Below are 26,925 nucleotides of genomic sequence, written 5' to 3' on the forward strand. Positions count from 1 at the left end.
TTTTTTAAAATTAAACACTATCTAAAGATTTGCATCGAAGCGTTTATTTTTGATAGTGATTTTAATCACTGTCAGATATCATTATACTTGATCCAACTATACCACGTCACAACTGTGTCGCGACCCCCCTGTGCTGGGTTTTTTAAATTATAAACGGGTAAAAAAAAACCTTTAACATAATGCGATAGAATAAATACAATAATTTCTTAGTTTAACATAAATTAAATGAAAAAATACAATTTTAACTAAATACTATCAGATTAATAATAAACAATCTAATAATGTAATCTAGACTTCATGAATCAAATTTAAATCATACTTGGGATTAATTCATATTGCGCGAAAAAAATATGCAAAGTCATAAACATTCGAGCATTATTAATAAGATATTTTTTTACTAAAATTTTTCTTAAATTCTACTCTACAAAATAGCTATCTTAGATTTTTTTTTTACTTTTTATTTAAAATTTAAAAATAATTAATATTTTTAATAAAATGTAAAAAAATTAATTATTGAGATATAGCTATAGACCTAACGTATAACTATTATTTAAAAAAAAAATCAGCTAAAAATATTAACTGGATCAAAAGTTATTTAAGTTGTCAGTGAGTGGTGGGCCACCCTGTATATAAATATAAAGTTTTCTTTAAATTTAAAGTTTAATATTAACATGGCCGTTTGGTCGAAAATTGGAGGATGGATAGCTAATGCATTCACTTACAAAAGTAAAGGTGCATGTTCAAGTATGAAATTTTTATTAGGAAATATATGGAATGAGTTTGTATCAAAGCACAAATTTACCGATTGTCCCTTTAAACCAGTAAGAATAAGTCACAAATTATTATTATAAAATAATTTATTTAAAAATTATTAATTTTAGGGTGTCTATAAAGTGGATGGGTTTGATCTATTACGCGCAGCCCACACAAATATTCCGAAACAATTTTTCTATGGTTCTTATAAAACAACAACTTACTATACGGATGAAAAAAATATTCAAATTAGAAAAACTATTATTGTGATAAACAATTATTATTTTATTGTGTTTCTTGTTTTTTTTTTTTTATTTAATATAACTAAAAAAATTTGTTAATTTATAAACAAAAAAACATACATGCAAAAAAAATTTAAAAAAAAAAAACACGCTTTCGTAGTTGTTTTAAATTTTTATTTGGAAAGGATTCATAATTCGAAAAAAACTCAAATAACCTTTTTTATAGAAGATATCACGGTGATTAATATTACTTCTGTACAATTAAAATTTAAGACACTGGAAAAGTATAACTGAAAACTGTCTTTTTTTTAAAAAAAAATTAAATGAAACTGATTTTTCTTATTTTTACGAAAAAATATTAATCTTACAAAAAAATTATATATTACCTTATTTTTTGTTCAAATTGAGTTTTATAAAAATTTTTCTTCGTGTTTTTGGCGAAACTTCAAAAATAAAGAGCGTACATTCAAAAAAAGAAAATCCACCCCATTTTTGAAGAACTTCAACCCCTTTGAGGCACATGAAGGGGTTGACTTATTGTACTCAAATTTTATCAGTTTCATTTTTTCAGTGAACCTAACGAAATTTTGAGCCCATGACTCTGAATTTATGAAGTTGAAAAATAAGGACCACCCTAATATATATATATAAATAAATTCCTCAATATGAAGTATATGAAAAATGTATTAATGATCAATTAAAAAAATATATAAATTATAGATGTATTTATATTTATAATTAATAAAAATAAAAATACAATAATATATGAAAAGAATGAGAAAAAATATATTAAACAGTTGTGATTATCACTTAGAACATTTAATGTCTTGAAATATGGTTGAATTTGATATTTTAAAACATCTAATCAATTTTTTTTGTAGTGGTACTATACGGTGTATTTGTCTTTTGCCGGGTATTGTTTACGCTTGTACAAATCTAGTTTCTAATAATTTTTTATTTTCTTGTACTTCACTTGATGGAACAAAAAAAAAATTTTTATTCCTTTTATGTTTTCTTCACAATAATCATACATAGCTTTTGGAGTTAAAATATGATTTTTATTAACACATTGTAAACTATATTTGGTGACTAGCCTTTTTGTAGTACCACCTACACCATCACTAGCATTTTTTCCGTGGCACGAAGCAAAAAAATTCAATTCAGCTCCAATATCAAAATCTTCATCGTGATAAGAAATATTAATACAATTTTTAAAATTTTTTTTTGGCTAACCGTACCATCGCTTAAGTATAGATTTTTTTTTACAGAAGGGTATGTGCTGATTAAATCTTTAATAAAATATTTTTGAAACAAGTAAAATATTTCTGTAATATGTTCTAAGTGATCACTTATAATACATAAACTCTTACATTTGATTTCATCATTACTTTTATAATAATGTAGTACTATAAAATTGATAGCAAAATTATATTTAAGACCAACTAAATAAAGTACATCTATACTCAGCATACAAGTTAAAATTATTTATTTAGAATTCTACCTTTATAGAGAGCAAATGGGTAAAATAGGTAACGATATAAAAGTGATAAACATAATAAAATTAATCGTTTATCTGAAGATAAATATAAAGATTTCTATTAGTGTAATGTGATTTCTAGATTATATTGTGTATATACAAAAGTTGAAAGAGACGTTATCGTAATTAAATTGCAGTACATTCAACAAATCATTATTTAAGTGAAGAATATACCTTATATTCTTCTCATTTAAAATAATTTTGAATAATATCCTAGAAAAATCAAACAAAAATTTAATATAATATTTTTTTAAATTCGTAAATATTTTTACGAATTACAAGTATTTCATAATTTAAAACTTTTGATAAGTCATAAATAAATTTTCGTAAAATTTTTTAAATTTTTTCTTATATACTAGAAAACTTGTGTATAAAATTTCAAAAATAAAATAAAGTGGTCGCGCAACGACTTTGGATGATTTGATATGGATTTACCCAAATGAGAGATATGTAGTAAATTTTAGGAACGTTAAAACTCTGGTTTTGAACTTTAGGAAATTAAACACTTAAGTTCTCCGATTTCCATAAATCATTTAACATTACTAAGGTATTTTATTTTTTCTGTACAGTATTTTATTTTTTAATCATCTCTACTAAATATACAAGATGATTTTGTTATCATAATCCACTCAATTACTTACAGAATAATATAATTTAAACATTTTTTTTTTTTACTAACTTTAGTTACGCATTATTCTTGAATTATTAACTATTTAATACTTTTTAAGTTCATCCCTTATGCCTTATAAGGGTGTCTTCTCTGTTTTTTTAAAATGGGAACATATATATTATGTTTAAAATGTTTAAGTTTTTAATTTAATAGTAAATGGTACTTAAATTTTTAGTATAACTTAATTTTTTTATTAGATATAAAAATTTAAAGTTTTAAATTTTTGAGTTAATATACATGTATAATGCCCAAGGGATTACAAATACAGGTAGCTAATTTGTTTTTTATGATGTCGTTGTCACAGATACGGATTGTTTATTATCAATTATGACTATAAATAGATATACTTTCTGTATTGTCAGTTAGTGTATTTATAAACTCACAACAATGTAACAAACAACCATTGATAATAAAAATGTTGTGCACCTGCGAATATCTTTACCATTTACTATTAAATCAAAAACTCAAACATTTTAAACACAAAATATGTGTTCCCATTTAAAAAAACAAAGAAGACACCCTTACAAGGCATAAGGGATGAACTTAAAAAGTATTAAATAGTTAATAATTCAAGAATAATGTGTAACTAAAGTTAATAAAAAAAAAATGTTTAAATTATATTATTTTGTAAGTAATTGAGTGGGTTATGATAAAAAAATCATTCTGTATAATTAAATATAGTGCCAAAGTTGCTTATATAACATATTTTTTAATCAATAACTTCTTTAATAGTATAATATACAGGATAAATTTTTTTTTTTTTAAGAATTAGGATAAAATGATCAAATGTTTATTCTCATTTGTTTTAGCTATATTTATGTCATATTTATTTTTGAAATCATATTTATCAAATTATAATTATCAAACTATGATAATTATCATAAGAGTTAACATTTACGCTTTTAATAGACTGGTTAATATTCATTTAATTAACTGGTAAATAAATGAATATAATGTTATTTATATCTATTTTTATTTCATAATTCATTTTTATGCGCCTCGATGTATTACATTTTTCAATCAAAGGTTTTTTAATTTCCAATTTATTGTTGTTGTACTTGTAAAAAAATAAAACAGATTATATAATCTGTGTTTATAATATAGAAATTCAAAAGTTTTATAATAATAGAAATTTTAAGAATTTTATTTATAGAAATAAATAAAAAACACATTTTCTTTTTTGATTTGCCATAAATATTTTTTGTTAGAATATTTGATTTTCAATACAAAATATAAATTTTCGTCTGAATTAATATTTTTGACATATTAAGACCTTATAAATTGATCCAGGATATGGTGATTTCTTAAAAACTCAACCTTAGTCACATTATGCAATTTAATACATGTAATATATATAAATAGAATTTATTTACATTGTGTGCATTATAAAGCCAGATTCCCACGACTGGTGTACTTGCCAAGTACACCAATAATTGTATACTTGCCAAATCATCCAATTATTAACAAGTGGAGCGTTCCCATGACTGGTATACTTGACAAGTATACCAGTACTTGTACACTTGTACAAGTAATAAATAAAAGCCAAGTATACTATTCCTACGACTGGATCAAATGTCAAATAATTGTATTGGGGGTGGGACCTGAAAAATATTAAGTCGTGTATCATTTGCTTTATTTGCGTTGCAGTGTTTGGACGTTTCAGTGAGTGATTTAAAATACATTTTTTAGTATTGTTAGTTTTTATACTTTTTAGATTATTTTTTTTTTAGTTAAAATAGTTTTTTAACTTTAACTATAATTTTTAGTTTTTATTTATCTAATCAACCTTAAGTTAATTAAAATGGCTAGTGATAATGATAAAATGGCTATCTATGCTTCATACATAATTATGTGTGGAGAGTATTTAAAGTACAAACAATTAATTGAAAAAAAAATACAAAAAAAAAAAATGTAAAAATATGTTACCGTAAAATTAGATGAAGGTTTTATTAAACTTCCTTCAAACAATTGAACAGCCACCATTTCAAAATAGAGTTCTAATAGCGAAATGCATTCAATTTATATCATTAATACACTTATCTACTTTTTTTAGTAATTTGGCATTTCTAGTAAAGCCTTTTATTTATTTACTACCTATATTCATTTTTCGCTTGCATTCTTATTATGATTACTCACAGGTGTTACTTACTGATATAAACGTCAAGAGTTATGAGTTTACTTAATTTCTATGAGCAGTGTTGGTTGCAAAAACAAAAAATTGGCCGATTAATTCATTTTTATTTAATTATAGCCATCGAAATTTGAAATAAAACTATTTTCACACACATAGTTCTAATATAACTTTATAAAATAGAAAATGCTATTACTATAAAATATTTTTCAGTACTAAATTGTATTAATCTTGTTTTCGGTATCCAACAACAATAGCAATTAAAGCAAATTTGAGGAGGTTAGTTTCCCTAAAAATTAAAGAAAAAAATACGACAGAGTAAAACTAATAGTGTTTCAGCTACGCACCGTATATAATTTTTTACTTGCAAAAATGAAACAGAATTTTACAATTATAAACATTTTAGTAAAATATTAAACTATCCAATAATATTCATTTTATATTTAATATTCATAAATTAATAAGTTATATAATTAATACATTATGTAATCAACCTTAACTATTAAATTATATTTACAATTATACTATAAAATAGTTTTACTTATCTATTAAATTAAATTAACTAATTAGGCCAACATAAACCACCGCTGTACTGCACAAATATAGGTGAGTGGGGAAGAAAAAATTGTGTTACCGATAGCCACCCTAAAATCAAATATTGGATAAGTATTTGACAAGTACACAAGTGTGCACTAGTGAACTACAAGTGTAAACTTGTCAAGCCATTAATTCCTTTGACTTGTGTTACATTTACCGACAATCCGCGGGAAACTGACAAGTGACCAATAATTGTACAAGTAGTGTTCCGACGACTTGACAAGTATACACAAGTGACAAATATTTGGCAAGTACGCCAGTCGTGGGAATCCGGCTTAAGAAAGAGATTTCATTAAACTAACTTTTTGGTCAAATCGTTAATTATACATAATTTATAAGTAGCTTAAATTTATTTGACAGTAATTAAAAACCTATGTGATGTTCCACCTGTATATTTTGTACAATACAAACAATATAATAAAACACATATGTTGTTTATTATAGAGTTAATTATTCATTTAAAATGAGTAACTTAACTTAAGATTTTTCTATAGAGTTCACAGCGTACACGTTGATGCAGTCTTTGTCAATCTTGTACGAATACCTAAAAAAATGAAATACTTATTCACCAGTAAAATTTTGATACAAACAGGACATAACGAAAAACAAAAGCCGATTATTAAACATAACAGGTAAATAAAGAAAACTACATATTAAACAACGTACAATTAGAAAATAAAAAGTAATATACACGGATTAACACTGTACAAAAGGCTGTCGAAAATCTTTCCTTAAAGTTATCAGAGAAAGTGTCCTTGTTGCGACGAATTTAAAGTTTGGAGGAAATGTCTAGGAACGTCGCGATAACGACACACGGTGCCAAACATTGGCGTTTGGCGATCTTCCGTTGCATGCACTGCGCATAGAACTGGCTTAACGTGAGATCGCTCAACCAACGCGACAAGTGGTCGCTAACTGGAATGTTCGCGACCGTACGACTCTATCTCTGAACGTCATACATGCGTCCACCGTAACAATGTGTATATTCTATTTACGTTATAATGATTTAATAAAGGCAATTGAGAGAATTATTATGGTTCTTAAGTCTCTTTCAAATGTCTACAACATTTTCCTATTAAATGATGTAGGGAAGATTTATATCCTCTAATTTCTACCATTTTGAACTTTTAGTTGTAACAGAGTATAATATGACTGACGATGTATAGGTACACAGTTGTAGTATATATATACCTATAGGTATATGGAGATGGTCCGATTTAGACGGCTCTACCTGATAATTTTCCAATAAATTTTTATTTTTTTTAAATCGTTCTCCCAACTACATTTTTAATTTAGCTGTATATAATGAAATTTTTAGTATGATCTGCTTTCAGACAAAGAAGTCATTGTCATAATTGTGTTGATTATGTATACTTTACCAAAATATAATTGTAACAGGTATCGTTAGCAAAAATGATAAAAAGAAAACAGCACCCGGTATTGCTTCAAAGGTTAATTGGTACACTTGATTGTATAATGGAAATATAATGACTGGAAGTAAAGTTTCCATAATTCCACGAACAGAACTTAATTGTGCTAAAATATTATTAGTTATTCAATGAATAGTAAATAGTTACTATTTAAAATGTATTTGTAAATATTTCAAAATTACAATTTACCTAATTCTGTGTTTTCGACAAGTTTAGAAGCTATTGAAATACTAACTGAATATCCAGCGCCATGAAAAATGTCGATGAGTGGTACTTAAACATATAATAATAAACATGCATTAAACATGATATTAAAATAATGATCTGATTGTTAATATTTTTGTTATTTATTACTTGCGTAAAATTGCCAAGGACTTATGATCAAAATGTATCCAATTGTTGCAACTAAAGTAAGACTGCTACTAATTACTCCTATAATAGAATCGTGGAGTTTAAGTTTTATACTAAACATCCAAATTGCTGTACTAGTTCCTAAAATACATAAAACCAATATAATAGTGTTCAGTAAGTAAGGGAACGGGTTCCTATTGTTCTCATTGTTTGTAACAATTGACCTGTTTCCTTACTTACTGAATACTCTCTATATATATATATTGTACAACTAGCTACATTAGAAATAATTAAAATCATTAAATATCTACAGATATTTCGCCCTTAACATAATAAATTTTATTTTATAAAATACTTTCGATTTTATTTTTGAAATAAAAGAATTTAAATCTCAAGCATTATCTCTTTTACCCTACTTAAGAGTCGTTGTATCTTTGATCTACTTTTATTAATTACAATATACTCCTTAAGTGCTGAGTATCCAAACGTAAAATTAGATTTACGTATATTTTTGACTTTGCTAATAACTATGCGACATGTGAAAGATCGTTCGATAAGTTAAAACTTATTAAAAACTATTTAAGATCGACAATGGAACAAGATGGAATATCTGATTTGGCTATTTTATCTATCGAACATAAGTTGGTAAATACTTTGGATACAGACCAACTTATTGAAGACTTTACTGGGAAAAAAGTTAGAGAAATTTTAATTTGATAATATTTAAAATTATTATTAAATATAGTTGTGTTTCTTTACACATTACGTGCTAAATATTAATATGTTACTTATAATTTTTTTTATAATTTTATTTTAAAAAGTTACAGATTTATTAATAAAATTATTAGCATTAAAAATGTAGTTAATAAAATAAAATAACAAATATTTATAAAATAAATATAAAGAGGTAAAAAACACAACGTTTATTGTAATTTGAACATTTTTTTTAGGTTTAATTTATTAATATAATTTATAGTCCTATAAGGGCGCATTTTAAAATGTTGTCCCGGGCGCAATAATTAGTTGCTACGGCCCTGGTAGTTACTAATATATTTCTTTTTGAGATAATGTTTTTTTACTAAGTAAGTATATTTGCTTATTATGATAAATATAATTTTTGTCTTTGAGGGGAGACAATTCGTTGTAGTTTGAGGACTCATATTTTAGAGACTATAGTCCCTCCTTCTAGTTTTTTCCAGTTAAACCACTGGGTATACAAGAACCCATTTCGAGACGGTGGGTACAAGGCCTTACGTCATCACAATGTCGTCAACCCCAAAACCAATACTTATTATTTTATTTTAAAGTAATATTGAATACATGAGTCATTGATACTATTTGAGTTCAAATTTTAGGGATACTAAAATTATGAGATTCAATAGGTCATTTTATTCAATATTTATAAATTAAAAAATAAAACGTCATTTTTTTTATTAATATATTTTTACTATTATATTTACTATTTGATTTATCAGAAATTACTTTAAAGATTATTACCTATTAGCATAATTACCATTCTGTAGGCAGCATAGATACTATAATCTTCTTCTTGCCAACCAAACTTGTGGATTACGAGTAAATAAAGTATCGAGAACTCTCCTGTTAAGTTATCAATTTAAATTTAATGTAATTATTAATTTTTGCAGTAATTTAGATCAGACTCCAAAGTTAAGCTTTTAAATAAAAATAATTGCTTTTTTTAAATTTTTTACATTTAAAAACTATTAAAACAGTTAAATTAGGCTCTGAAAATTTAAGACTACTTTTATTATGTTAAGGTGTTTGAGGCTGTAGGCTCACTATTTATTTTTATTTAAAATTAATTTAAAGAGAAATAATGACGTATCAATTGATATATTGTGATTTAAAATTTTAAGTCATGTTGTATTAATTAAAATTAAGTATTTCATTCTAAATGTATTACTATGAGCTTTCAAGTTACTTCAGAATTTCTGAAGTTATAAAAAAAAATCAATCTTAGAAAGTTAAATATAACATATTATGATTAGTTTGTTTGATTTATGCAAATTTTAGACAAATATTGAAGAAATCAAAAAATCTGGATTTTTAGTGTTCTTGTCATCATATGGTCATCGGACAGGTTCCCTGACCAGCGTATTATTCCGTAATCTGGAGTACTTTTCCTTTTTTTAATTAATTAGTTAGTGTTCAAGTTTGTTATGCTCTACGATTTTATTTTTCAAAAAAGCTCAATTACTTTTTGCACAACCCCTGTGATGATGACTGATAATTATATTTATTTTCAATACTTGGCGCATTATATTAAAAATTTATTTTATAGTAAATTCAATAATTTTCATTTATTTACGTTTGCTTATTTGAATTTCTAACAAAATTTATTTTTGAAGCAAAACTTTTTAACATAGTTTTGGATGGGAAGTTAATAAAAAACGTTTGCACACACGGAAAAATTCAATTGTCAGATGAGAACTGCTAGCTCAATCTAATTTTATTGAGCTAAGTCTTAACAAAATAAATAAATCAATTTACATTTGAACGCCATATCAAGTTGCCTCCCAAAAGACAAGTGATTAATCGGTTAAATCAGCAAGTAAATAGAAAGTATTTGATAACACGGGTATAAAACGTCTAACGGTTTTTGACGAAGAAGTCGAAAATAATATTCAATACTTCGAATTAAACACACAGATACTTTTAAGTAATTAAAATTTATTAAATTAATATTTCTTAAAATTAAAAATGTATTTAAAATATTAAACTCAAATAGCCATAAGAAAAATACTAAAATATCCGTAAATAAAAAAAATACACCTATTTCGGTAACAATGATACCATCATTAGTGCTAATCACATACTTATAGAATAAAATGCAAAACATTACTATATTATATTGAATTTCCAAGATAGCTATCTTAATAAATCATATATTTATTTATATCATTTAATTAGTTATCGTCTTAATTTTTGAATAATAACGTTTCAACATAAAGCTGTTATTTGCAAATATTGAATACCCTATAAATGGAGTATAAAACTGCCCATTTACATTTATATTAAATATTAATGATCCACAACGATTATTGAATATCGATATAATTTCAATATTAGTAGTGTTTTTATATAAATTTGCGACATCGATTTGATTTAGCTTGCCAAAAATATAATTTTAAGATTATTTTAAATTATACATAGACCAATTATATCTATTTAAAAGTTGAATCATGTATTCTGAAAATCAACATTATGTAGATTCTAGTCATTGTAGTCAATGTTATCTATAAAATATATTGGATTTGGAATACATAATTACAGTAATCGTAACCGATAAAGATAGCTTAACTAATGTTGTCTTATGTTTGTTATTGTTTTATGATACTGGACAACAAAGTGGGGTGGGTAGTTTTGATAATTATCAAAACTATCTATGATTCAATTCTATTATAATAGGACTGAATCGAACTTATGATGTAATTTTCATTTATACGGTATATAAAAACAATTAATACTTAGATACTGTATTTTTTCCATTTTTCTTAGAATCTTTAATCTTTATTAATAATAAAATAAAGTATATCTGACCTGTAAAACTCCTTATTTGTAATTGGTAGATTACTAAGTAATCATTATAAGTAATTATATTAAGTAAGTATTCAGATTTTTAGAAATGTTTTCCTAAATATAATTAAATATATTATAGTTTATTATTTTATAATTATACAGGGTGTTCAGTAAGTCAGGAAACGGGTTTCTATTGTTCTCATTGTTTGTAACAATGAGAACAATAGAAACCCGTTTCCTGACTTACTGAACACCCTGTATANTTTCTATTGTTCTCATTGTTTGTAACAATGAGAACAATAGAAACCCGTTTCCTGACTTACTGAACACACTGTATAATTTATAAAAGTGAAATACTTAATATTATTACAAAAAAAATTAATTTTATTCATTCATTTTTAAAAATATTATGATAGTTTTAGGTAATAAAAGATTAAACAATATCGAAAATTGCCGATTTCAAGAATGTTAATTATAGGTTTTTGTCATATTTACAAAAAGAAGGGATTTTTTTCGTTTTCAATATATTTTAAAACTGCAATAAAATATCCAAAATATCGAAACAATATCGACGTGCAAAAATATTGTTAAAGACACCTACTTAATTAAAATTTGCGTTGTTAATTTTTTAGTTCTATACTTACCCATCCTAACTATTGTTAAAAAAATTGCTTTTCTAGTGAATCAAAAGTCATGCAAATATAGATTATATACGAAAATGTTGTTCTTAATTCTTGAGAGACTAATTTACTTACCTTGAAGTGGTCCCAAAATAAGAGGTGATACAATAACCATGTATACTAACATGTTTTTCTTTGGCCTTTTTTTGATTAGTACTTCCATAGTATTTATAATTATTTTAGGATTTATACTTTTCCAAAACGAAACTTTTTCATAGTCAATTGATGTATTTTTTACCAGTATCAATCCGAAAATCAGTGCTGATATATTTAAAATTATACAAACAAGAAAAATACCGTAAAACCCTATGGAAACATTTAAGAATCCAGCTACGAAATCTCCAATGGGAGAAGCTATTAGATACAATGAAATGAGTATTCCAATTCGTTGTGTTCGATTTTCTACTTCAGTGATATCAGAAATATACGAAATCACCCCGACTACAAAACAGTTTCTGGACCCAGTTATACCAGTCAAAAAACATGCGAAAATAGCAGCTACAGACGGGGGCCACCTCCAATAGTATACAGAAATGAGATTAAAAATGTCTATGACAAGCTGACCAATGATGGGTATGAACATGAGCGGTCTTCTCCGCCGCCCATGACTATCGCTCCATGGACCGGCAAAGAGAAGAAAGACTATTGGTACGGCTTCTTGAATGGTAAGTTTCCAAGTATTTATATTTGCGACTGATGTCAAAGCATATGTTTTGTTCGGACATGGTAATTCCAGGTTCGGTTGATCAGTGGCTGTTTCATCGCAGCTTTTTCTGTATATCAAATTTGTCCCTACCTGTAACTCAACCACGATTACTATATATATTGTCAGAAAGTTTGAAGAATACTGGAATCCTTGAACTACTTTTTGTAAGAGTTTAGATGTTAAATTTTAAAAATGACCGATTAGATAACTGATACTTATTTTAATACGATCATTAGATCGTCGGTATACTAATAGTAATAGTTTTGTAAATATCTTTTTTACAATAGAATTGTGTTGATTTGTAATTGTTGTACAGTGGCACAACTAGAATAACATTTTTGGAGTGCTAATTAATGAAACATTATTTTTTTATATAACCTTAAACAATTTTTTATTCAATAGTAAATAAAATGTTCTACATTTTTGATACTAAAAGTTCTAAGAGTAGTCAGTAAGATCTGTTACATAGGTACACACGGTATTAAGTTTTTACAAAGCAACTTATATTAAATTTGTATTTTTAGTATAAAAAATTTTTTCTAGCATCGTAGAATCAACTAAGTAATATGCAATTTTGGATTAATTTATCAATTTTGTAATAATCTATAATAACAATGCAGCAATAATTTTTACTTACCATTCCTGATATAGCTAATGTTATAAAATATAAAAATACCATAGGTTCTACAGTAATATTTTGGGTCCATTTTGGCCGAGAATATAAAAAAAAAATTAAATTCATAACTTTTTTAATTAGATAAATTTATTTTAATGCAAAAATGTAGTGGACTTTTCGTTTATTTTTTAAACATTTCTAATAAAAAAATTGTATTAAGTGTTTTAATTTAATGAAAAATACATATAATTAAAATTGGTCTCTAGTATAATTTATCGCATACAAACAAACCGTTATTGTGTGACTGTAAGTCACACAACTGACACGCTACTGTTAATATGAAGATCACAAGGAATATTCAATAATTATCAAGTACCGGATTACGTAATTTCCCAAACTTAAGTTATCTTCTATTTGTCGTGAAAAAAGATTGTTGAACTAGTAAAAGTTCAGAAATTATAGAGAGCTGTATTATAGATGAGCTAATAAGAGATACTGCTTTCCTAAATTATGTTATTTAAATGTGTAAATATAGGATAATTGATTTATTAGTTAACTACTAGACTTCTTCTAAAATAAAAAAAATTTAGAAACTTTTTTCGGCTTATTTAAGTAGTATTTATTTCTAATTTTTGAGTGGTTCATTTATTTTTGAACGAAAATAATTTCGTTTTTTTAAAGAATTTTCTTAATTGGGTAATTGTATATTATATGAACCAGTTAAATGCGTAAGTTAAAATTTAAAAAAAACAATTTGGTACACTTATGAAGAATAAAGGTTAGATCTATAAAATATTTAACCACTCCAAAATATGTAAGTAAATAATACTAAACAAAATTTTTGTTTAAAATTTTTATTTGTTTTAGAGGAAATTTAGTAGTCAAAGATTAAGATTAATCATTCTGCATATATACATAGAGATTTACTATTTTAATATTTTCTAAGTTAAATAAAGATGATAAATGAGATAGAAATAAAGACACTTAGTAAAAATAGTTTGCATTTAATTGTTTATCATATAAAATTCAGTTCTCTGTAATTTTTTTTTTTTTTTTTAAGTTTCAAGTTCAATCCGTAGCAAAATTTTAACTTGAATGAATTTACAAAACCATATTTAAATACTAGAAAGTATTTGAAGTTTTATTTAAATATTTTTAAATTTTGTTAATTATTTATGAAAATATCTAATTAGGTCTTACAAATTTGTATTAACGATTTTATTACATTAGGAATAATAATCTTTTAATTGTGACTAATTTTAAATTACTTTTAAATAATGTGACTACTTAATTAACAATATAAAATGACTAGGTTGTATAGTTTTGTAACGCGTATATTCCGTATATTTAATCTAATCTTAAAGTTATTTGCGTTTAATTTATTAGCATAAGGTTACTACTAATTAAGAATTGATTTAAAGAATTTTTAGGAGAATAAAACAAAATGCATTCATTAGTATAACATATTTTTTACAGCATTGTTATAATTACAAATATAACAAATTATTAGTTAACTTGTATAAAATTATAACACATTTATAACACTACATTCATAGGTACAAAAAATAAAGTAGTCTTCAGTTTCTCTATATCAAAATATTGTCTGAAGTTTATACCCTTCGTTTCAACTCTATTTTTAAGTTTATGTTATTCATGTTTAGAATAACATTTTCGTTCTTTCGAATATACAGGGTGTTCAGTAAGTCAGGAAACGGGTTTCTATTGTTCTCATTGTTTGTAACAATGAGAACAATAGAAACCCGTTTCCTGACTTACTGAACACTCTGTATATAAATAGTAATAAAACGATAAAAAAAAGTAGAGATTTTTTATCAAACGGGGTTTACAGATGTGTTATTTTTATTCTCAATAGTATTGTTACACATATCTTTGGTTTCTGTTTTTTTTTGTTTTTCAATTTCAGTATCAGTATTGAATATCGTGTTATCTTTATCAGCCTTATATGTTAACCTATAAAACATATTAAATTCACAAAAATAAGTGTGTCAAAATCAATGCAATTACGAGTAAGAGTTACGTAACAAGTTACGAAAAAGTAATATCTAATTATTTACCCGAATAATATGACAACGGGTATGGTTAATACAGCGGTTACTAAGAAGAAAGCACCTGATAGCGTTTCAAAAGTCATTTTATACACTTGATTGTACAATGGATACACAATAATAGGTGCTAAAGTTTCTAACATGCCTCGTACTGAATTTAGTTGCGCTAAAGATAAGTTTAAAAATGTTATTATAGATTTAAATTATTTTGTACTTTATTTTAGTGGTTTACCCAACTCTGTATTTTCAACAAGTTTAGAAGCCATCGAAGCACTAACAGCAAAGGCGGCGCCGTGAAAGATGTCAATGACTGGTACTAAACAATAAACGATTAAATAAATGTAACGTTAATGATGCACACTTAATTTAAGGTAATGATTTAATACATTTTATTTAAAAGTTAATTTTAAAAGAAAAATTTTCATTGTCATAAAATAGAAATTATTTTATACATTTACACTTAACTATTTCATACCTGCATATAGATGCCAAGGCTTAGTCACCACACTATAGCATATTGCAGCAATTAAATCAAATCCACTTCCAATAAATCCAATAGCAGCATCGTGCATTTTTAGTTTTACACTCATTAACCATATTGCTATGCTAGTTCCTAAAAAAATACAAGGTATATGAACACTTTTATGTATTGGCTGCATAAATAGAGTGATTAAAAAGTAAAAAAAAAGTAAAGTAAAGTACGGATCCAGCAAAGTGGAGTTGAGGCATTTATTAAATTAGTATTGATTGATATCTGACTGTGATTGTAATAACTTTATTAAACGTTTTGAAAGTATTTACAAAAATTTTTAAAAAATTAACACATTCTTCAAAAATTACATGATTTAAGATTTTAGAGGTTGTTTTTAATCATGTAGTAAATTCAATAAGCTATATTATGATTTAGCTTTAAACGATAAAGATATTTTGTTGATATGTAAAACACTTAAAAAGCAGCCACTTAAAATTAAAATTGTATGATTTTTTTATTTAATACCGGACAACATTTCCGATAGTTTTTATTTTTTTTTCTCAAAGTACATAGTGGTAGCTTTAATCTAATATATGTTTAAGGAAAATAAGTTTGTTTGAATATAATCAAAAATAATTTTTTTGATATATAATAAGCAAGTGTAAAATTGGTCACTTCTAAATTAAATATCTTCAGATATTTTGATCAAACAAAAGTTGAGAATATAGTCTACTGTGAAAAAAAATTAACTTATGATAATTGATCAAGTTTATAAACACTGATTATCGCCAAGTAAAATATATCAAGTCAATACAAATATTTCGTGTTATAATTGTTTGTTTTAATTAAAGATAGCTGTCTTTTATAACAACTATGTATTAGCTACCAAGGCTTATGATGAATTAAAATTTTATTACAGAAATTATAATTAACTAACAAAAGGTCAAAATAATCAAACTTTCTTTTTTTTTTTTTTGAAAAATCCATATTTGAAGAGGTCTTATGATATTTTATAATTGGTAGCCTTTTTAATATTTTGGATCGTGATATTGTCACATCGATATTACGATAAATCAAAAATCGATATTTTAGATAATTGCATTATTATAATTTTAGTACCGTATTATTAAATTAATTATGAAAGATTTAACCCTAAAAAGATAACTTAAGAATTATGAATGAAGAGTTTTAAGGGGAAAATGTACCTTATTTTATTACTCTTAAAGATTAAAGATTCTAAAAAAAGTATTAAAAAATAAAGTATCCACAAAAATTGATTGTTTATATGCATGTTCAATAAGTGTTTGTAATAACTGACCTGTTTCCTGACATACTGAATTCTGTATTCATTTTAGATATAATAATTATGTCATAGGTATGATAAATAAGATATAAGTGTTAATTATAAATATTTTATGGGAGGATTTTTGAAGTTTTTACTATCAATTAAATTAGACCATTAAAGGAAGAGATTTTTCCGTTAAAATTACAATGTTAAATTATTGAATATCAATTTCATACAAAATTGAATTACATAGATAAAATTTTATTTATGTGTTATAATTATAAACATTTTAATTAGGTTACAAAAAAAGGAAATAGAAGTTGATGTTGATTTTAAAATAATCCACACAATTCTCTCTAAAAATTAAATACTATCTAGTGATTCGCATCGAAGCGTATTTTATGATATGATATATTAATTTCAGTCAGATATTTTCTATACTTGTTCTACCTAAGCTGCGTCCCCATTTTTTGGGCTCAAAAGCAATGTATTATGCAGTAAGCTTATGATTAATACCTATAAGAATACCGGTCATCTTGTATGCGGCATAAAGGCCATAATCAATTTCGTTCCATCCAAACTTGTATCTTACAAATAAATAAAGTATCGAATATTCTCCTGAAACAGTATAAAATAATATAATAAATTTTAAATATAATTATATAATAAAAAATGTTATTATCAAATTAATGTTTATGATAAAAAAAAAAATATAATATTTAAACAAATGATTGAAAAAAAAACTATATTAAGATGATGTCTGAATATAATATTTGTTTGAATAAACATATTTAGTTATTAATCAACATTAAATGCTAAAAGAACTTTTAACTAAACAAATCTTTTCTTTATTTTTTATTATTAGGAATTGGGAATATTGAAAATAGACTTAATAAATAATAATAAATTATTATTATTACCTTAAAATAACTATTTAATATCGACACAAAACTTTGATTTTGTTTATGATTGGTAAATAATAAGTTATTTTATGAATTAAATGATTTCATTAATATTTTTAAAATTAACCAGTGTGTTTCTTACTATAAATTCTATGAAATACTTGATTATTACGTGATTAAAAAATTATTAACTATTTCTATGAGCCTTTGTGATTTTGTCATTTAAGCACGTCTTATAAATAACAAAAACATTTATATTATTTTATTATTTATAAAGTAAATTTTTTTTATTGTAATAAGAGGCATAATTTCACAAAATTTGTAATATGTGATCTATAAAATAAAAAGGAAATACCATTTTTTTATATTATATTGAAGATAAATATCAAACATGAATATTTTATTGTCGTTATATGATAATATCAAATTATTACGATTGGAATAATTGTTCAGTAAAGTGTATTTAATTAAAAATTAACTGTGCACATAAGCTATATTTTTATATGAAGACTATTTTTTTTATCTTTTCGTAGTAAATAGTTAAATAAAAAGCACATCGTTATGTTTAATCATATTTATAGGTATAATTTTGAAACACGTTGAATCTAGAACATAAAGCGTTTTTTAAAATATTCCTTTCAAAAATATGAAATCTAAAAAAAAAAAATATATAAGTGAACTATTCCAAGGGCGTCTGATTAATAATGTGTTGATTCGAGAAAGGTACTGCAACTATATTTATTTTTTCATAGTCGTCATTAGTAATAATTGAATTATGATTATGTAGTATTAAATAACTAGTTAGTTACTTTGTAATCTATGAGCATAGCATTCTATTTAACTATTACTATAACATTAAGAAATATTACGAAAAGGAAAAGGTCTGTCAAAATTAAAAATTATAATAAAATACTTTTCTAAGAATTAAATTTTTTCCTCTAAGAATGGATAAATTTTTGCAAAAAAATTATGTGTCAATTTAGTATAATATTACTATAGTTCAATTTTAATTGATAACAGTTAATTATATGTAAAATTTATCATGATATGAAATTATTTATGCTTAATATAAACCGTTAGCGATGAGAAATTTTCATGAAGGTTGTCTTTATCAATGACGTTATTTCAGGTCCTTGGAAACATGTTATAATAGAAAATGTGATCTAAGTTTGATTTAAATTACTGTTATTGTTTGCTTTTATCATGAAATTGATTTTTAAAATTCATTAATCATAAAAATAAAAACTGTATTAACCTACGGGGTTATCATTTGTTTTTAAATTTAAATATTTTTTCAAGAATCTTTTTTTAAGTTTAAAACGTTAAAACTTTGAAATGATTTGAATTTTTATTGTTATTCTATTTATGATTTATATTCTTTTTTATAAGCTATCTACATTTGGGTTAGAGAGAACGAAAAAACCTATACAGTCCAGTGCAATGTATTTGAACCCCAGTCCTACGCATTGAGGTACGTAGCATTCCCGTCTGAGCTGAGTACACTAACAAATGAACTTATTTAAGGTAAAATATAAAAAATATATATATTTTTTGTTATATGGTGAAAATTAAATGAGAGATACAAGAGAAACTGTCCATCTCTGTAATTCTTTAAAGAGTGTAAACATTAAGTTATTAATTCTTATCTTATTAATAACAGAACAAAAATTTACATTTAAATCTTATAAAAATGAATACATTTCAAATGGATTTTATTAATTGATACTACTGCTAATGGCCTATCGAATCAAACCATAAAATTAAAATAAATAAAAAATTGACTTAACCGTTTTTTTTTAATAATTTATAATAACACGCTTAAGTTACTTGATTAATCATAATATAATTTAATTATATTAATTTATTATAATTTATATTAATTATGTTAATTTAATAATATTTTCTAGTTAATCTACTGAATTGACCTACAAAAAAAAAAAAATCGCAAGAAGTTAATTTGTATGATAATAAAATATAAGAAAAATTTTACTCTCCTTGAATAATACAGTTAACTCAAGAGATAGTGTAGGTATGTATTAAAATGTCGTGAATCTATAAGTGAAGTTATATAGAAAATGAAATAATTATTAGGTAATAAACAAATGCCATATCATATTATATTAGATTTTCTGTGCAAATAATATACAACACTATACATTCTATTACGTCTATTAATCTATTTATTAACTAATAGCTACTTTCATTTTTTATTAACTATCGAAAATCGGTTTCTATTCCTCAATCGATCACAATTTACAAAAATTGATGCTAAATAAATAAAAGACAGACGTAAGACTTTATTTTTCCTTGACGCATTGACTATTTTTCTACCAAAACAAATTTATATAATAAAATTCATCGTTAAAAAAAAATAATATTTTATCAAAGAAAAAATATCGTAGTACTTTCAGTCATTAATATTGTTGAAATATATCCAAAGAGTCACAAAGTAGAACAATAATATGAAATTGATTGATATATAATTAACTTAATAAACGAGTTACTTGCAAAAATTGATTTTGTGCCAATCTATAGTTATAATAAGATTTTGATCATATGTCGAATTACAATTTACACTAGTCTGTCGTTAGATTAATATTATTTATACTTGATTAATTATATTACATAGACAAAATAATAATTAAAATGTTTAATTAAATTTATGTCAACATTGCGATTGAGAATAAATAAATAGATAAAATTTTATAATAATAATTCACTTGTTGCTATTATTATTTAGAATTAAAATTAATTAAAATTGATATTTTTAATTTTAGATAAACTTATAGGAAGGAGGAGGGAGGCGAGGAAGAAGACGAAGAAGATTAACTTATACTCCACAGTTCAACATCAAAAGTTTGAAATATTTAAAAAAATATTCAATAGCTAATTATACTTATCAAATTTATAGATATATACGAAGGAAAAACGAAAAAATTATTTTCAGAAAGTTTAAATAAATCAATTTGGATTGAAAACTAAAGTAAAATTTATTTATCAATAATTGTTAGTTTACACGTAATATTTTATATGATTATATGAAATACTTACAAGGAATAAATTAAAAATAATAACAATATGTTATTTTTGCATTATTTCCTTTGTTTATAATATGTCGATTATAGTCGAGTGTATATTTACATTGTGCCTATTATAACTAAACTATTATTTATTTTTACCTTGCATGGGTCCAACGGTTAGAGGCGACACAATAGTCATGTAAATTAACAATGATCTTCTAGGCCTCTTTTTTAACAACACCTTCATCGAATCAGTAATAACTTTAGGATTTAGTGTTTTCCATAATGACTGTTTTTCATATTTTACTGATGTGTCTTTTACTAGTAACAGCCCTAGTAGCAACGACGTACAATTTAGTATCATACAAAAGAGGAAAGTACCATAGAAACCTATTTTAAGATTTAAAAATCCGGCCAAACATGCACCAATAGGGGTAGCAATGAAGTACAACGACATGAGTATTCCAATTCGTTTGGTTCGGTTTTCTACTTTGGTATTATCAGCAATGTACGAAGCCACGCCGACTACGCAACAGATTCTGGATCCAGTCAACGCTGGTACTAAACACTCAAAAATAGCAGCTACAGCTGGTGGCCAGTACCAATAGTATACATTGACGATATTAAAAAAATCAGTTAATAATTGACCAGCTATAGGTATAAACATTAAAGGTCTCCTTCGCCGACCGTGATTATCACTCCATGGACCGGCGTATAGTAAAAAAATTAGTGGTACAGCATATTGAATGGTAAGTTTCCAAGTTTGAATTTTGGTGACTAGCGCTTGTGCGTAGGTTTCATGAAGACATTTTTCGCTGAGATCCGGTTGAACAGTCGCCGTTTCATCACACCCTTTCCTCAATATCAAGTTTGTTCCTACCTAAAAAATAATCAAAACAATTTTAAAATGAAAAATTCACGTGTTTAAAACATCCTTGGATTGTTTTGACATAAATGTCAATAAACAATAAAAAATTGACATAAACAAAGTATTTTCGTTTATGATGTATCATAATTGATAAGATATCTCAGTTATTATCTTCACAAATAAAATTTGTATTGTAAAATTAATAATCAATTATATATAACCCAATTAAAATTCCGATAAACAAAATCAAAACTATAAGAAACAATATTTTATGTAAAAGTAAATAACTAATAACCTTAACCTATTTAAAATTATATCTTACATTAAAGGTGTAAAGTTTCAGAAACATTCGGTGAAAATTTATCAATTCATTAGTATTAAAAATATATTTTTATTAAATTCAGTATTAAATTAATTTATAAGAAATAAATGTTAATTGTGAATATTAGTTTGAAGTTCAGAATTGTTTACAAATGAATCCAATTCGAAAATATTACGATTTACTAACTTTAGTAATACTTAAAATATAAAATAATACATTATTGTAATTGATGTCGTGCTCAAGGGGATACTAGGGAAATATAATCCTCCCGAATTAGTTTAATTTTTTATATATCTACAAAATATAATGTACGATGTATGAATAATTATTTATTTCATTATAATGAAATGTCGTTTATAGTATCCCTAGAAAAATATCAAGTTATTATCCAGCACTAAATTTCATACATATCGTTTTAAATTATCAAATTTTTAATTAAAGGATCTTAATACATATTTGGTATTTATACAATACGTATAAATGAACAATTGAAAACATGTCGTGAACTTGACTTTTATGGGTTGATAACTTCAATGAAAGATAAGTATTATGTTGTGATGGCAATTATGTTCATTGACCGTTCCGGCGCCTGTCATGTAAATACAGTTTTTTAAATCACCGTGAGAGAGGTAAAACTTTAAATTATGTAAACGCTTTTAAATAGGTAAAATAACTTAAAGATAAACGATAAATGCTCAGAGTATAAAGATAGAGGTAGAAAGATAATTATATTTTTAATCCCATTATAGGTTAAAACTATTTTCACTAAATTTTTTAATAAAAGTATTTAAAATTTAATAAATATTAGTCAAACATTTGATATATTATTAAAAAATTACGCTAAAATATGTTCAAAAAATCGCCTATTTAATAATATTTTAAAGGTGTAAAGTTTGTCTAAAGCATATAAAAATGTATGGCATATCCTATAGGGGCAGACTATGGAGTATAGTCTCATTGTGTTATAAAAAAAATTGGCTTGTATCGCTATGTATACCGTCCCAGAAAATTTCTTTTTTTTTTTTGAAAAAAAAAATGTCGTAGGCACAATGATCACTGGCTCATTGTGCTAATGAGTTGCAGCACAGTGAACTAGTCCGCTTATGTATATCACACAACAAGCCCTACGTCTAGAAATATTACTCTTAATCAAATTAAACTTCATTGTCAGAATAGTTAGTTTACATAATTTGTGGTTTATACACACTACATTAAACACTCTTCTGACTTGCTTAAAACATTACATTAGTTAATCAAACTTAATTATTACGGAGCGTTTCATTTATGTAAATCATATACTTCCATGTTAATTACAATTTTATGTATGAACGTACTTGAAACTTTTGCGCCCCAAAATAAACTTGTGTTGCAGAGGCGTATTTAAAACTCATTTTACAGCAGAGAAATTTGATTTTTTTTTTTTTTTTGGTAAGCACGCTAGAGAAATATTTTTGCTAAAAAGTTATAAGCAAAAAAAAAGTTTTTAAACCCATATTTCGTAAAAATCAGATTTGAAAAATATTGATTGTTCTGTGTTAAGGAGGGGGGATCGTACCTATCTTAAATGCCCCTGTTTTGTTACCTCCCTTTCCAGATTATATATAAATCAATAACCTCTTTTTTTTTTTACAATTATATTATTGTTAATCTATGCTAAGTCATCCAGAAGTGACAGAACGACCACCTCAATTTGTTATAAATTTTCAGGGTTTATTTTTTATGCTATATTTATATTAAAACAATTATTTTTTATGACTTTCCCATTTTTATGATTATTTCAATATAAAAATTAAAAAAAAAAACAAAATTTTAAAAAACACACAGGTTGTTTAATATTAATTTTATCGAATTGTATAAATTTTAGAATTTACGTTATTATAAATAAAAATTTACATTAAAAAATAATAACATTCTAAAAATGGAGACTTTCTATTTAAATTGAAGTTTTTGAGCTCAATTAAAACTTCCATTAAGGAGTTATTATTTTATAGTAATTTTCAAATGTAGTATCGAATCTAGTTGTATACTTTATGTTTCACTATAAAAATTTGAAGTTCGAGAAAAATATGTAAAATACAGCATTAGAAAAACAGTAAAGGTCTCTTCAAAATCAAATAATTGAACAATGGAGTTTTTTTGTTGTTTTCAAACCTTGTTTTTTAAATTGATTGCATATAGAACACGTAAATTTTTATACGATTTCTAACTTAGTAGGTCTCTTAATTCGAAAAAAATTGTTTTAAATATTTGAAATTTCGTTGAAAAATCGAAAATACACTATAAAATATCATATTTGAAAATCATTATAAAATAATAACTTCTTAACAATTTTAATTGAGCTCAAAAATAACAATTTATACACTATTTCTAGAAAGTCATTAAAGTTTAGAATTTCATATACAGTTTTTTTTTGGTGTTAACTTTCAAATATAATAAGGTCATTTCTAAAACTTAAATTAATTTTAACTTAAATTTGATAAAATTAATATTGAATAACCTGCATGTTTTATAAGAATCTGTTGTTTTTAATATTATTTGTATTGAAAAAGCCATAAAAATAAGACGGTCATAAAAAAGATATGTTTTCTAAATATAATATAAAGAATAAATCTTAAAATTAAAAAAAAAAAAATGAAATGTGTCGTGAGAACCAAAACTAAGAATATTTTAATTGTACGATAAATCAATTCAAAATATTTTACTGTGATTTATTATTAAATTTTTTCCAAATACTGGTAATTAATAAAGCAATATTATTTAATTAGGCAATAATAAAACATCTTCAACAACTTTATTTAAATTTTTGTTTGGGAGACATAATCCAGAAGTTTTATAGTTAACGATATTTATAGTATTTATATCATAGGTCCAGTTTGAGGGGCTTATCTACCAAAGCACATCAAAATATTTAAAAAATTATGCATAACGCGAAACAAACAAAAATTTTTAGGTAGGATAAAATTATAATTAGACTACAATTTTTTTTTCAAATTTCGCTTATGATATAAACAAAATAAAAATAAAATATGTTATATTTGTTTTTAAGTTTTCGGAACACATTAGAATAAATAAAAGAATATTAAAATACTTTGAATAATTTACACAAAAATCAGTCTTTAGTGTCTACGGACACGTTTTTGAAAAAATTCAAATAATTGTACGTTTTAAGGATTATGTAAGCCTATTTATTACCCAGATAAAATATTTGTTTTTTTAAGATGTTTTTCACCTGGCATTAACGACTAGTTTGTATTGAACTACAGTTACACGTACTCCAATTTTTAATTACTCCTAATTTTTAAAACATAAAATATTAAACGAGTAAATTATCTTGTAATTACAGTGTATTGAGACAGTAAAACTAAAAACGTTTAAAATAAATTACGTTCACAATGTAACCACGTAAAGTAGTGTTTCTTTAACCTATTTAAAGTGTATGTATGTAAATTCAATTATTTTTATTAAACTATTAATCAAGAATAAAAAGATATTTAAAAAATGCAATAAATATTAGGTCAGTTAGTACTTACCAAAGCTGATACAGCCAACGTTACAAAGTATAAAAATAACATTGGCTCTACTGTAACTTTATTTATCCATCTTGGCCGTACAAAACGCATTATATTCGTTTAAAGTTAGTGTTTACCAAATAATAATATTTTACTGGAGTTCACTTTGCACGGTTATTGTGATAAATGTTACATTAGAAAACGCGGTTGAAGTTATTACAACACTGTCATTGTTAATGTATCCTGAGCGTATGTATCATTTCAGCGCGACGCATACACTAACGTAGCCGCATGATGCGTCTGTACGTAACATTCAGCTCAGCGGTTATGATTAAGTAACATACCAGTCTGAGGTCGAGTTCAACTTTCTCCTCTGTCTATCGTTTTGCTAGTATCCTTCTGTCGTAAATTTTGTATTAAAATATAAACCACTTTTGTCCACATCAGACATTCACACCAGCGTATGTGGATATCCGGATACGGTTGATTAATTTTGATTGTCCCTTTGGTTCTCAAGCAAAACATGGTCCGAAAAAATCCAACTAATGAGTAACTTAATGTGTACACGTGATGTTCTGCTAGTTTAACGCGAAAATATATTTAAAATATTACATTTTTAGTTTTTGCAACACAGCAATTGTAGATCGCGTTCACATTAGTTGAATCATTAATTGAAACTATACGTAAATTATTGTTCAAAGTGAATTGCTTATTTACTTTTTTGTAATTACTGTCGAGAATAATTTACAATGGATTATTGAAATTAACGTGGCGGATAAATAATAGTTTATAAACATAAATACAGATGAAGATTTTGATGATTTCTAAGTGTTACTATCCTAAGAATTTTATTTATACTATTCAAATAATACATATTACATAAAACATTCATTTAAGTTTATTAGACACTTTTTAATGATATAAGTCTGCATAACACAAACAGATCTCAAGGACTCGGCAAATAAGATATAGACCAGGTTAATTTGATAAACCCGTTAAATTAACAATTTTAGATAGGCTATTAGCCAGCTTACAAAATACTTTATCTTTAAAGAAATCTTGTGATCATGAGTTTCTTTAGCACCAAGATGTGTTTTATAACGTAGATATAATTATAGTATTACTTAGTGTTTGATGATTTATTTTTATTAATATTGTATCATTTTTAGAATTAGATCACAACAAATGCAGTTTTGATTGTTTGAAACGTGAATAGCTTGTAATTGCA

General features: G+C 24.8%; 2 protein-coding genes and 1 long non-coding RNA gene across 4 annotated transcripts; 1 reads left to right on the top strand and 2 right to left on the bottom strand.

Moving 5' to 3' along the window:
* Positions 1 to 6,306: 6,306 nt before the first annotated feature.
* LOC126904130 (proton-coupled folate transporter-like) lies at positions 6,307 to 13,743 on the bottom strand. The gene is made up of 7 exons (XM_050682870.1): positions 13,275 to 13,743; positions 12,007 to 12,727; positions 9,209 to 9,310; positions 7,715 to 7,852; positions 7,550 to 7,633; positions 7,310 to 7,466; positions 6,307 to 6,474 (listed from the first exon to the last, which is right to left on the bottom strand). The coding sequence occupies exons 1-7, from the start codon at positions 13,377 to 13,379 to the stop codon at positions 6,408 to 6,410; spliced, it is 1,374 nt and encodes a 457-aa protein (XP_050538827.1). The 5' UTR covers positions 13,380 to 13,743; the 3' UTR covers positions 6,307 to 6,407.
* An 843-nt stretch (positions 13,744 to 14,586) lies between these two features.
* On the bottom strand, positions 14,587 to 26,281 carry LOC126904128 (uncharacterized). 2 transcript variants are annotated; one of them, XM_050682866.1, is made up of 9 exons: positions 25,719 to 26,281; positions 21,389 to 21,878; positions 21,158 to 21,331; positions 17,593 to 17,694; positions 15,795 to 15,932; positions 15,552 to 15,635; positions 15,329 to 15,485; positions 15,041 to 15,224; positions 14,587 to 14,939 (listed from the first exon to the last, which is right to left on the bottom strand). In XM_050682866.1, exons 1-8 carry the CDS (start codon positions 25,806 to 25,808, stop codon positions 15,086 to 15,088), a joined length of 1,374 nt encoding a protein of 457 aa, XP_050538823.1. In that variant the 5' UTR covers positions 25,809 to 26,281; the 3' UTR covers positions 14,587 to 14,939; positions 15,041 to 15,085. The 2 variants fall into 2 exon arrangements, with proteins under 2 accessions (XP_050538823.1, XP_050538822.1); XM_050682865.1 differs by having other exon boundaries at positions 14,591 to 14,939; positions 21,158 to 21,878; positions 25,719 to 26,084.
* LOC126904142 (uncharacterized) lies at positions 15,485 to 21,025 on the top strand. Its single transcript, XR_007703662.1, has 4 exons — positions 15,485 to 15,690; positions 19,368 to 19,502; positions 19,886 to 20,007; positions 20,756 to 21,025. It is a non-coding gene; the product is annotated as an uncharacterized LOC126904142 (long non-coding RNA).
* Positions 26,282 to 26,925: the final 644 nt, after the last annotated feature.

This window comes from Daktulosphaira vitifoliae, unplaced genomic scaffold (genome assembly GCF_025091365.1).
Source record: "Daktulosphaira vitifoliae isolate Bord-2020 unplaced genomic scaffold, ASM2509136v1 Scaffold_4, whole genome shotgun sequence".
NCBI classification, from domain to species: domain Eukaryota; kingdom Metazoa; phylum Arthropoda; class Insecta; order Hemiptera; family Phylloxeridae; genus Daktulosphaira; species Daktulosphaira vitifoliae.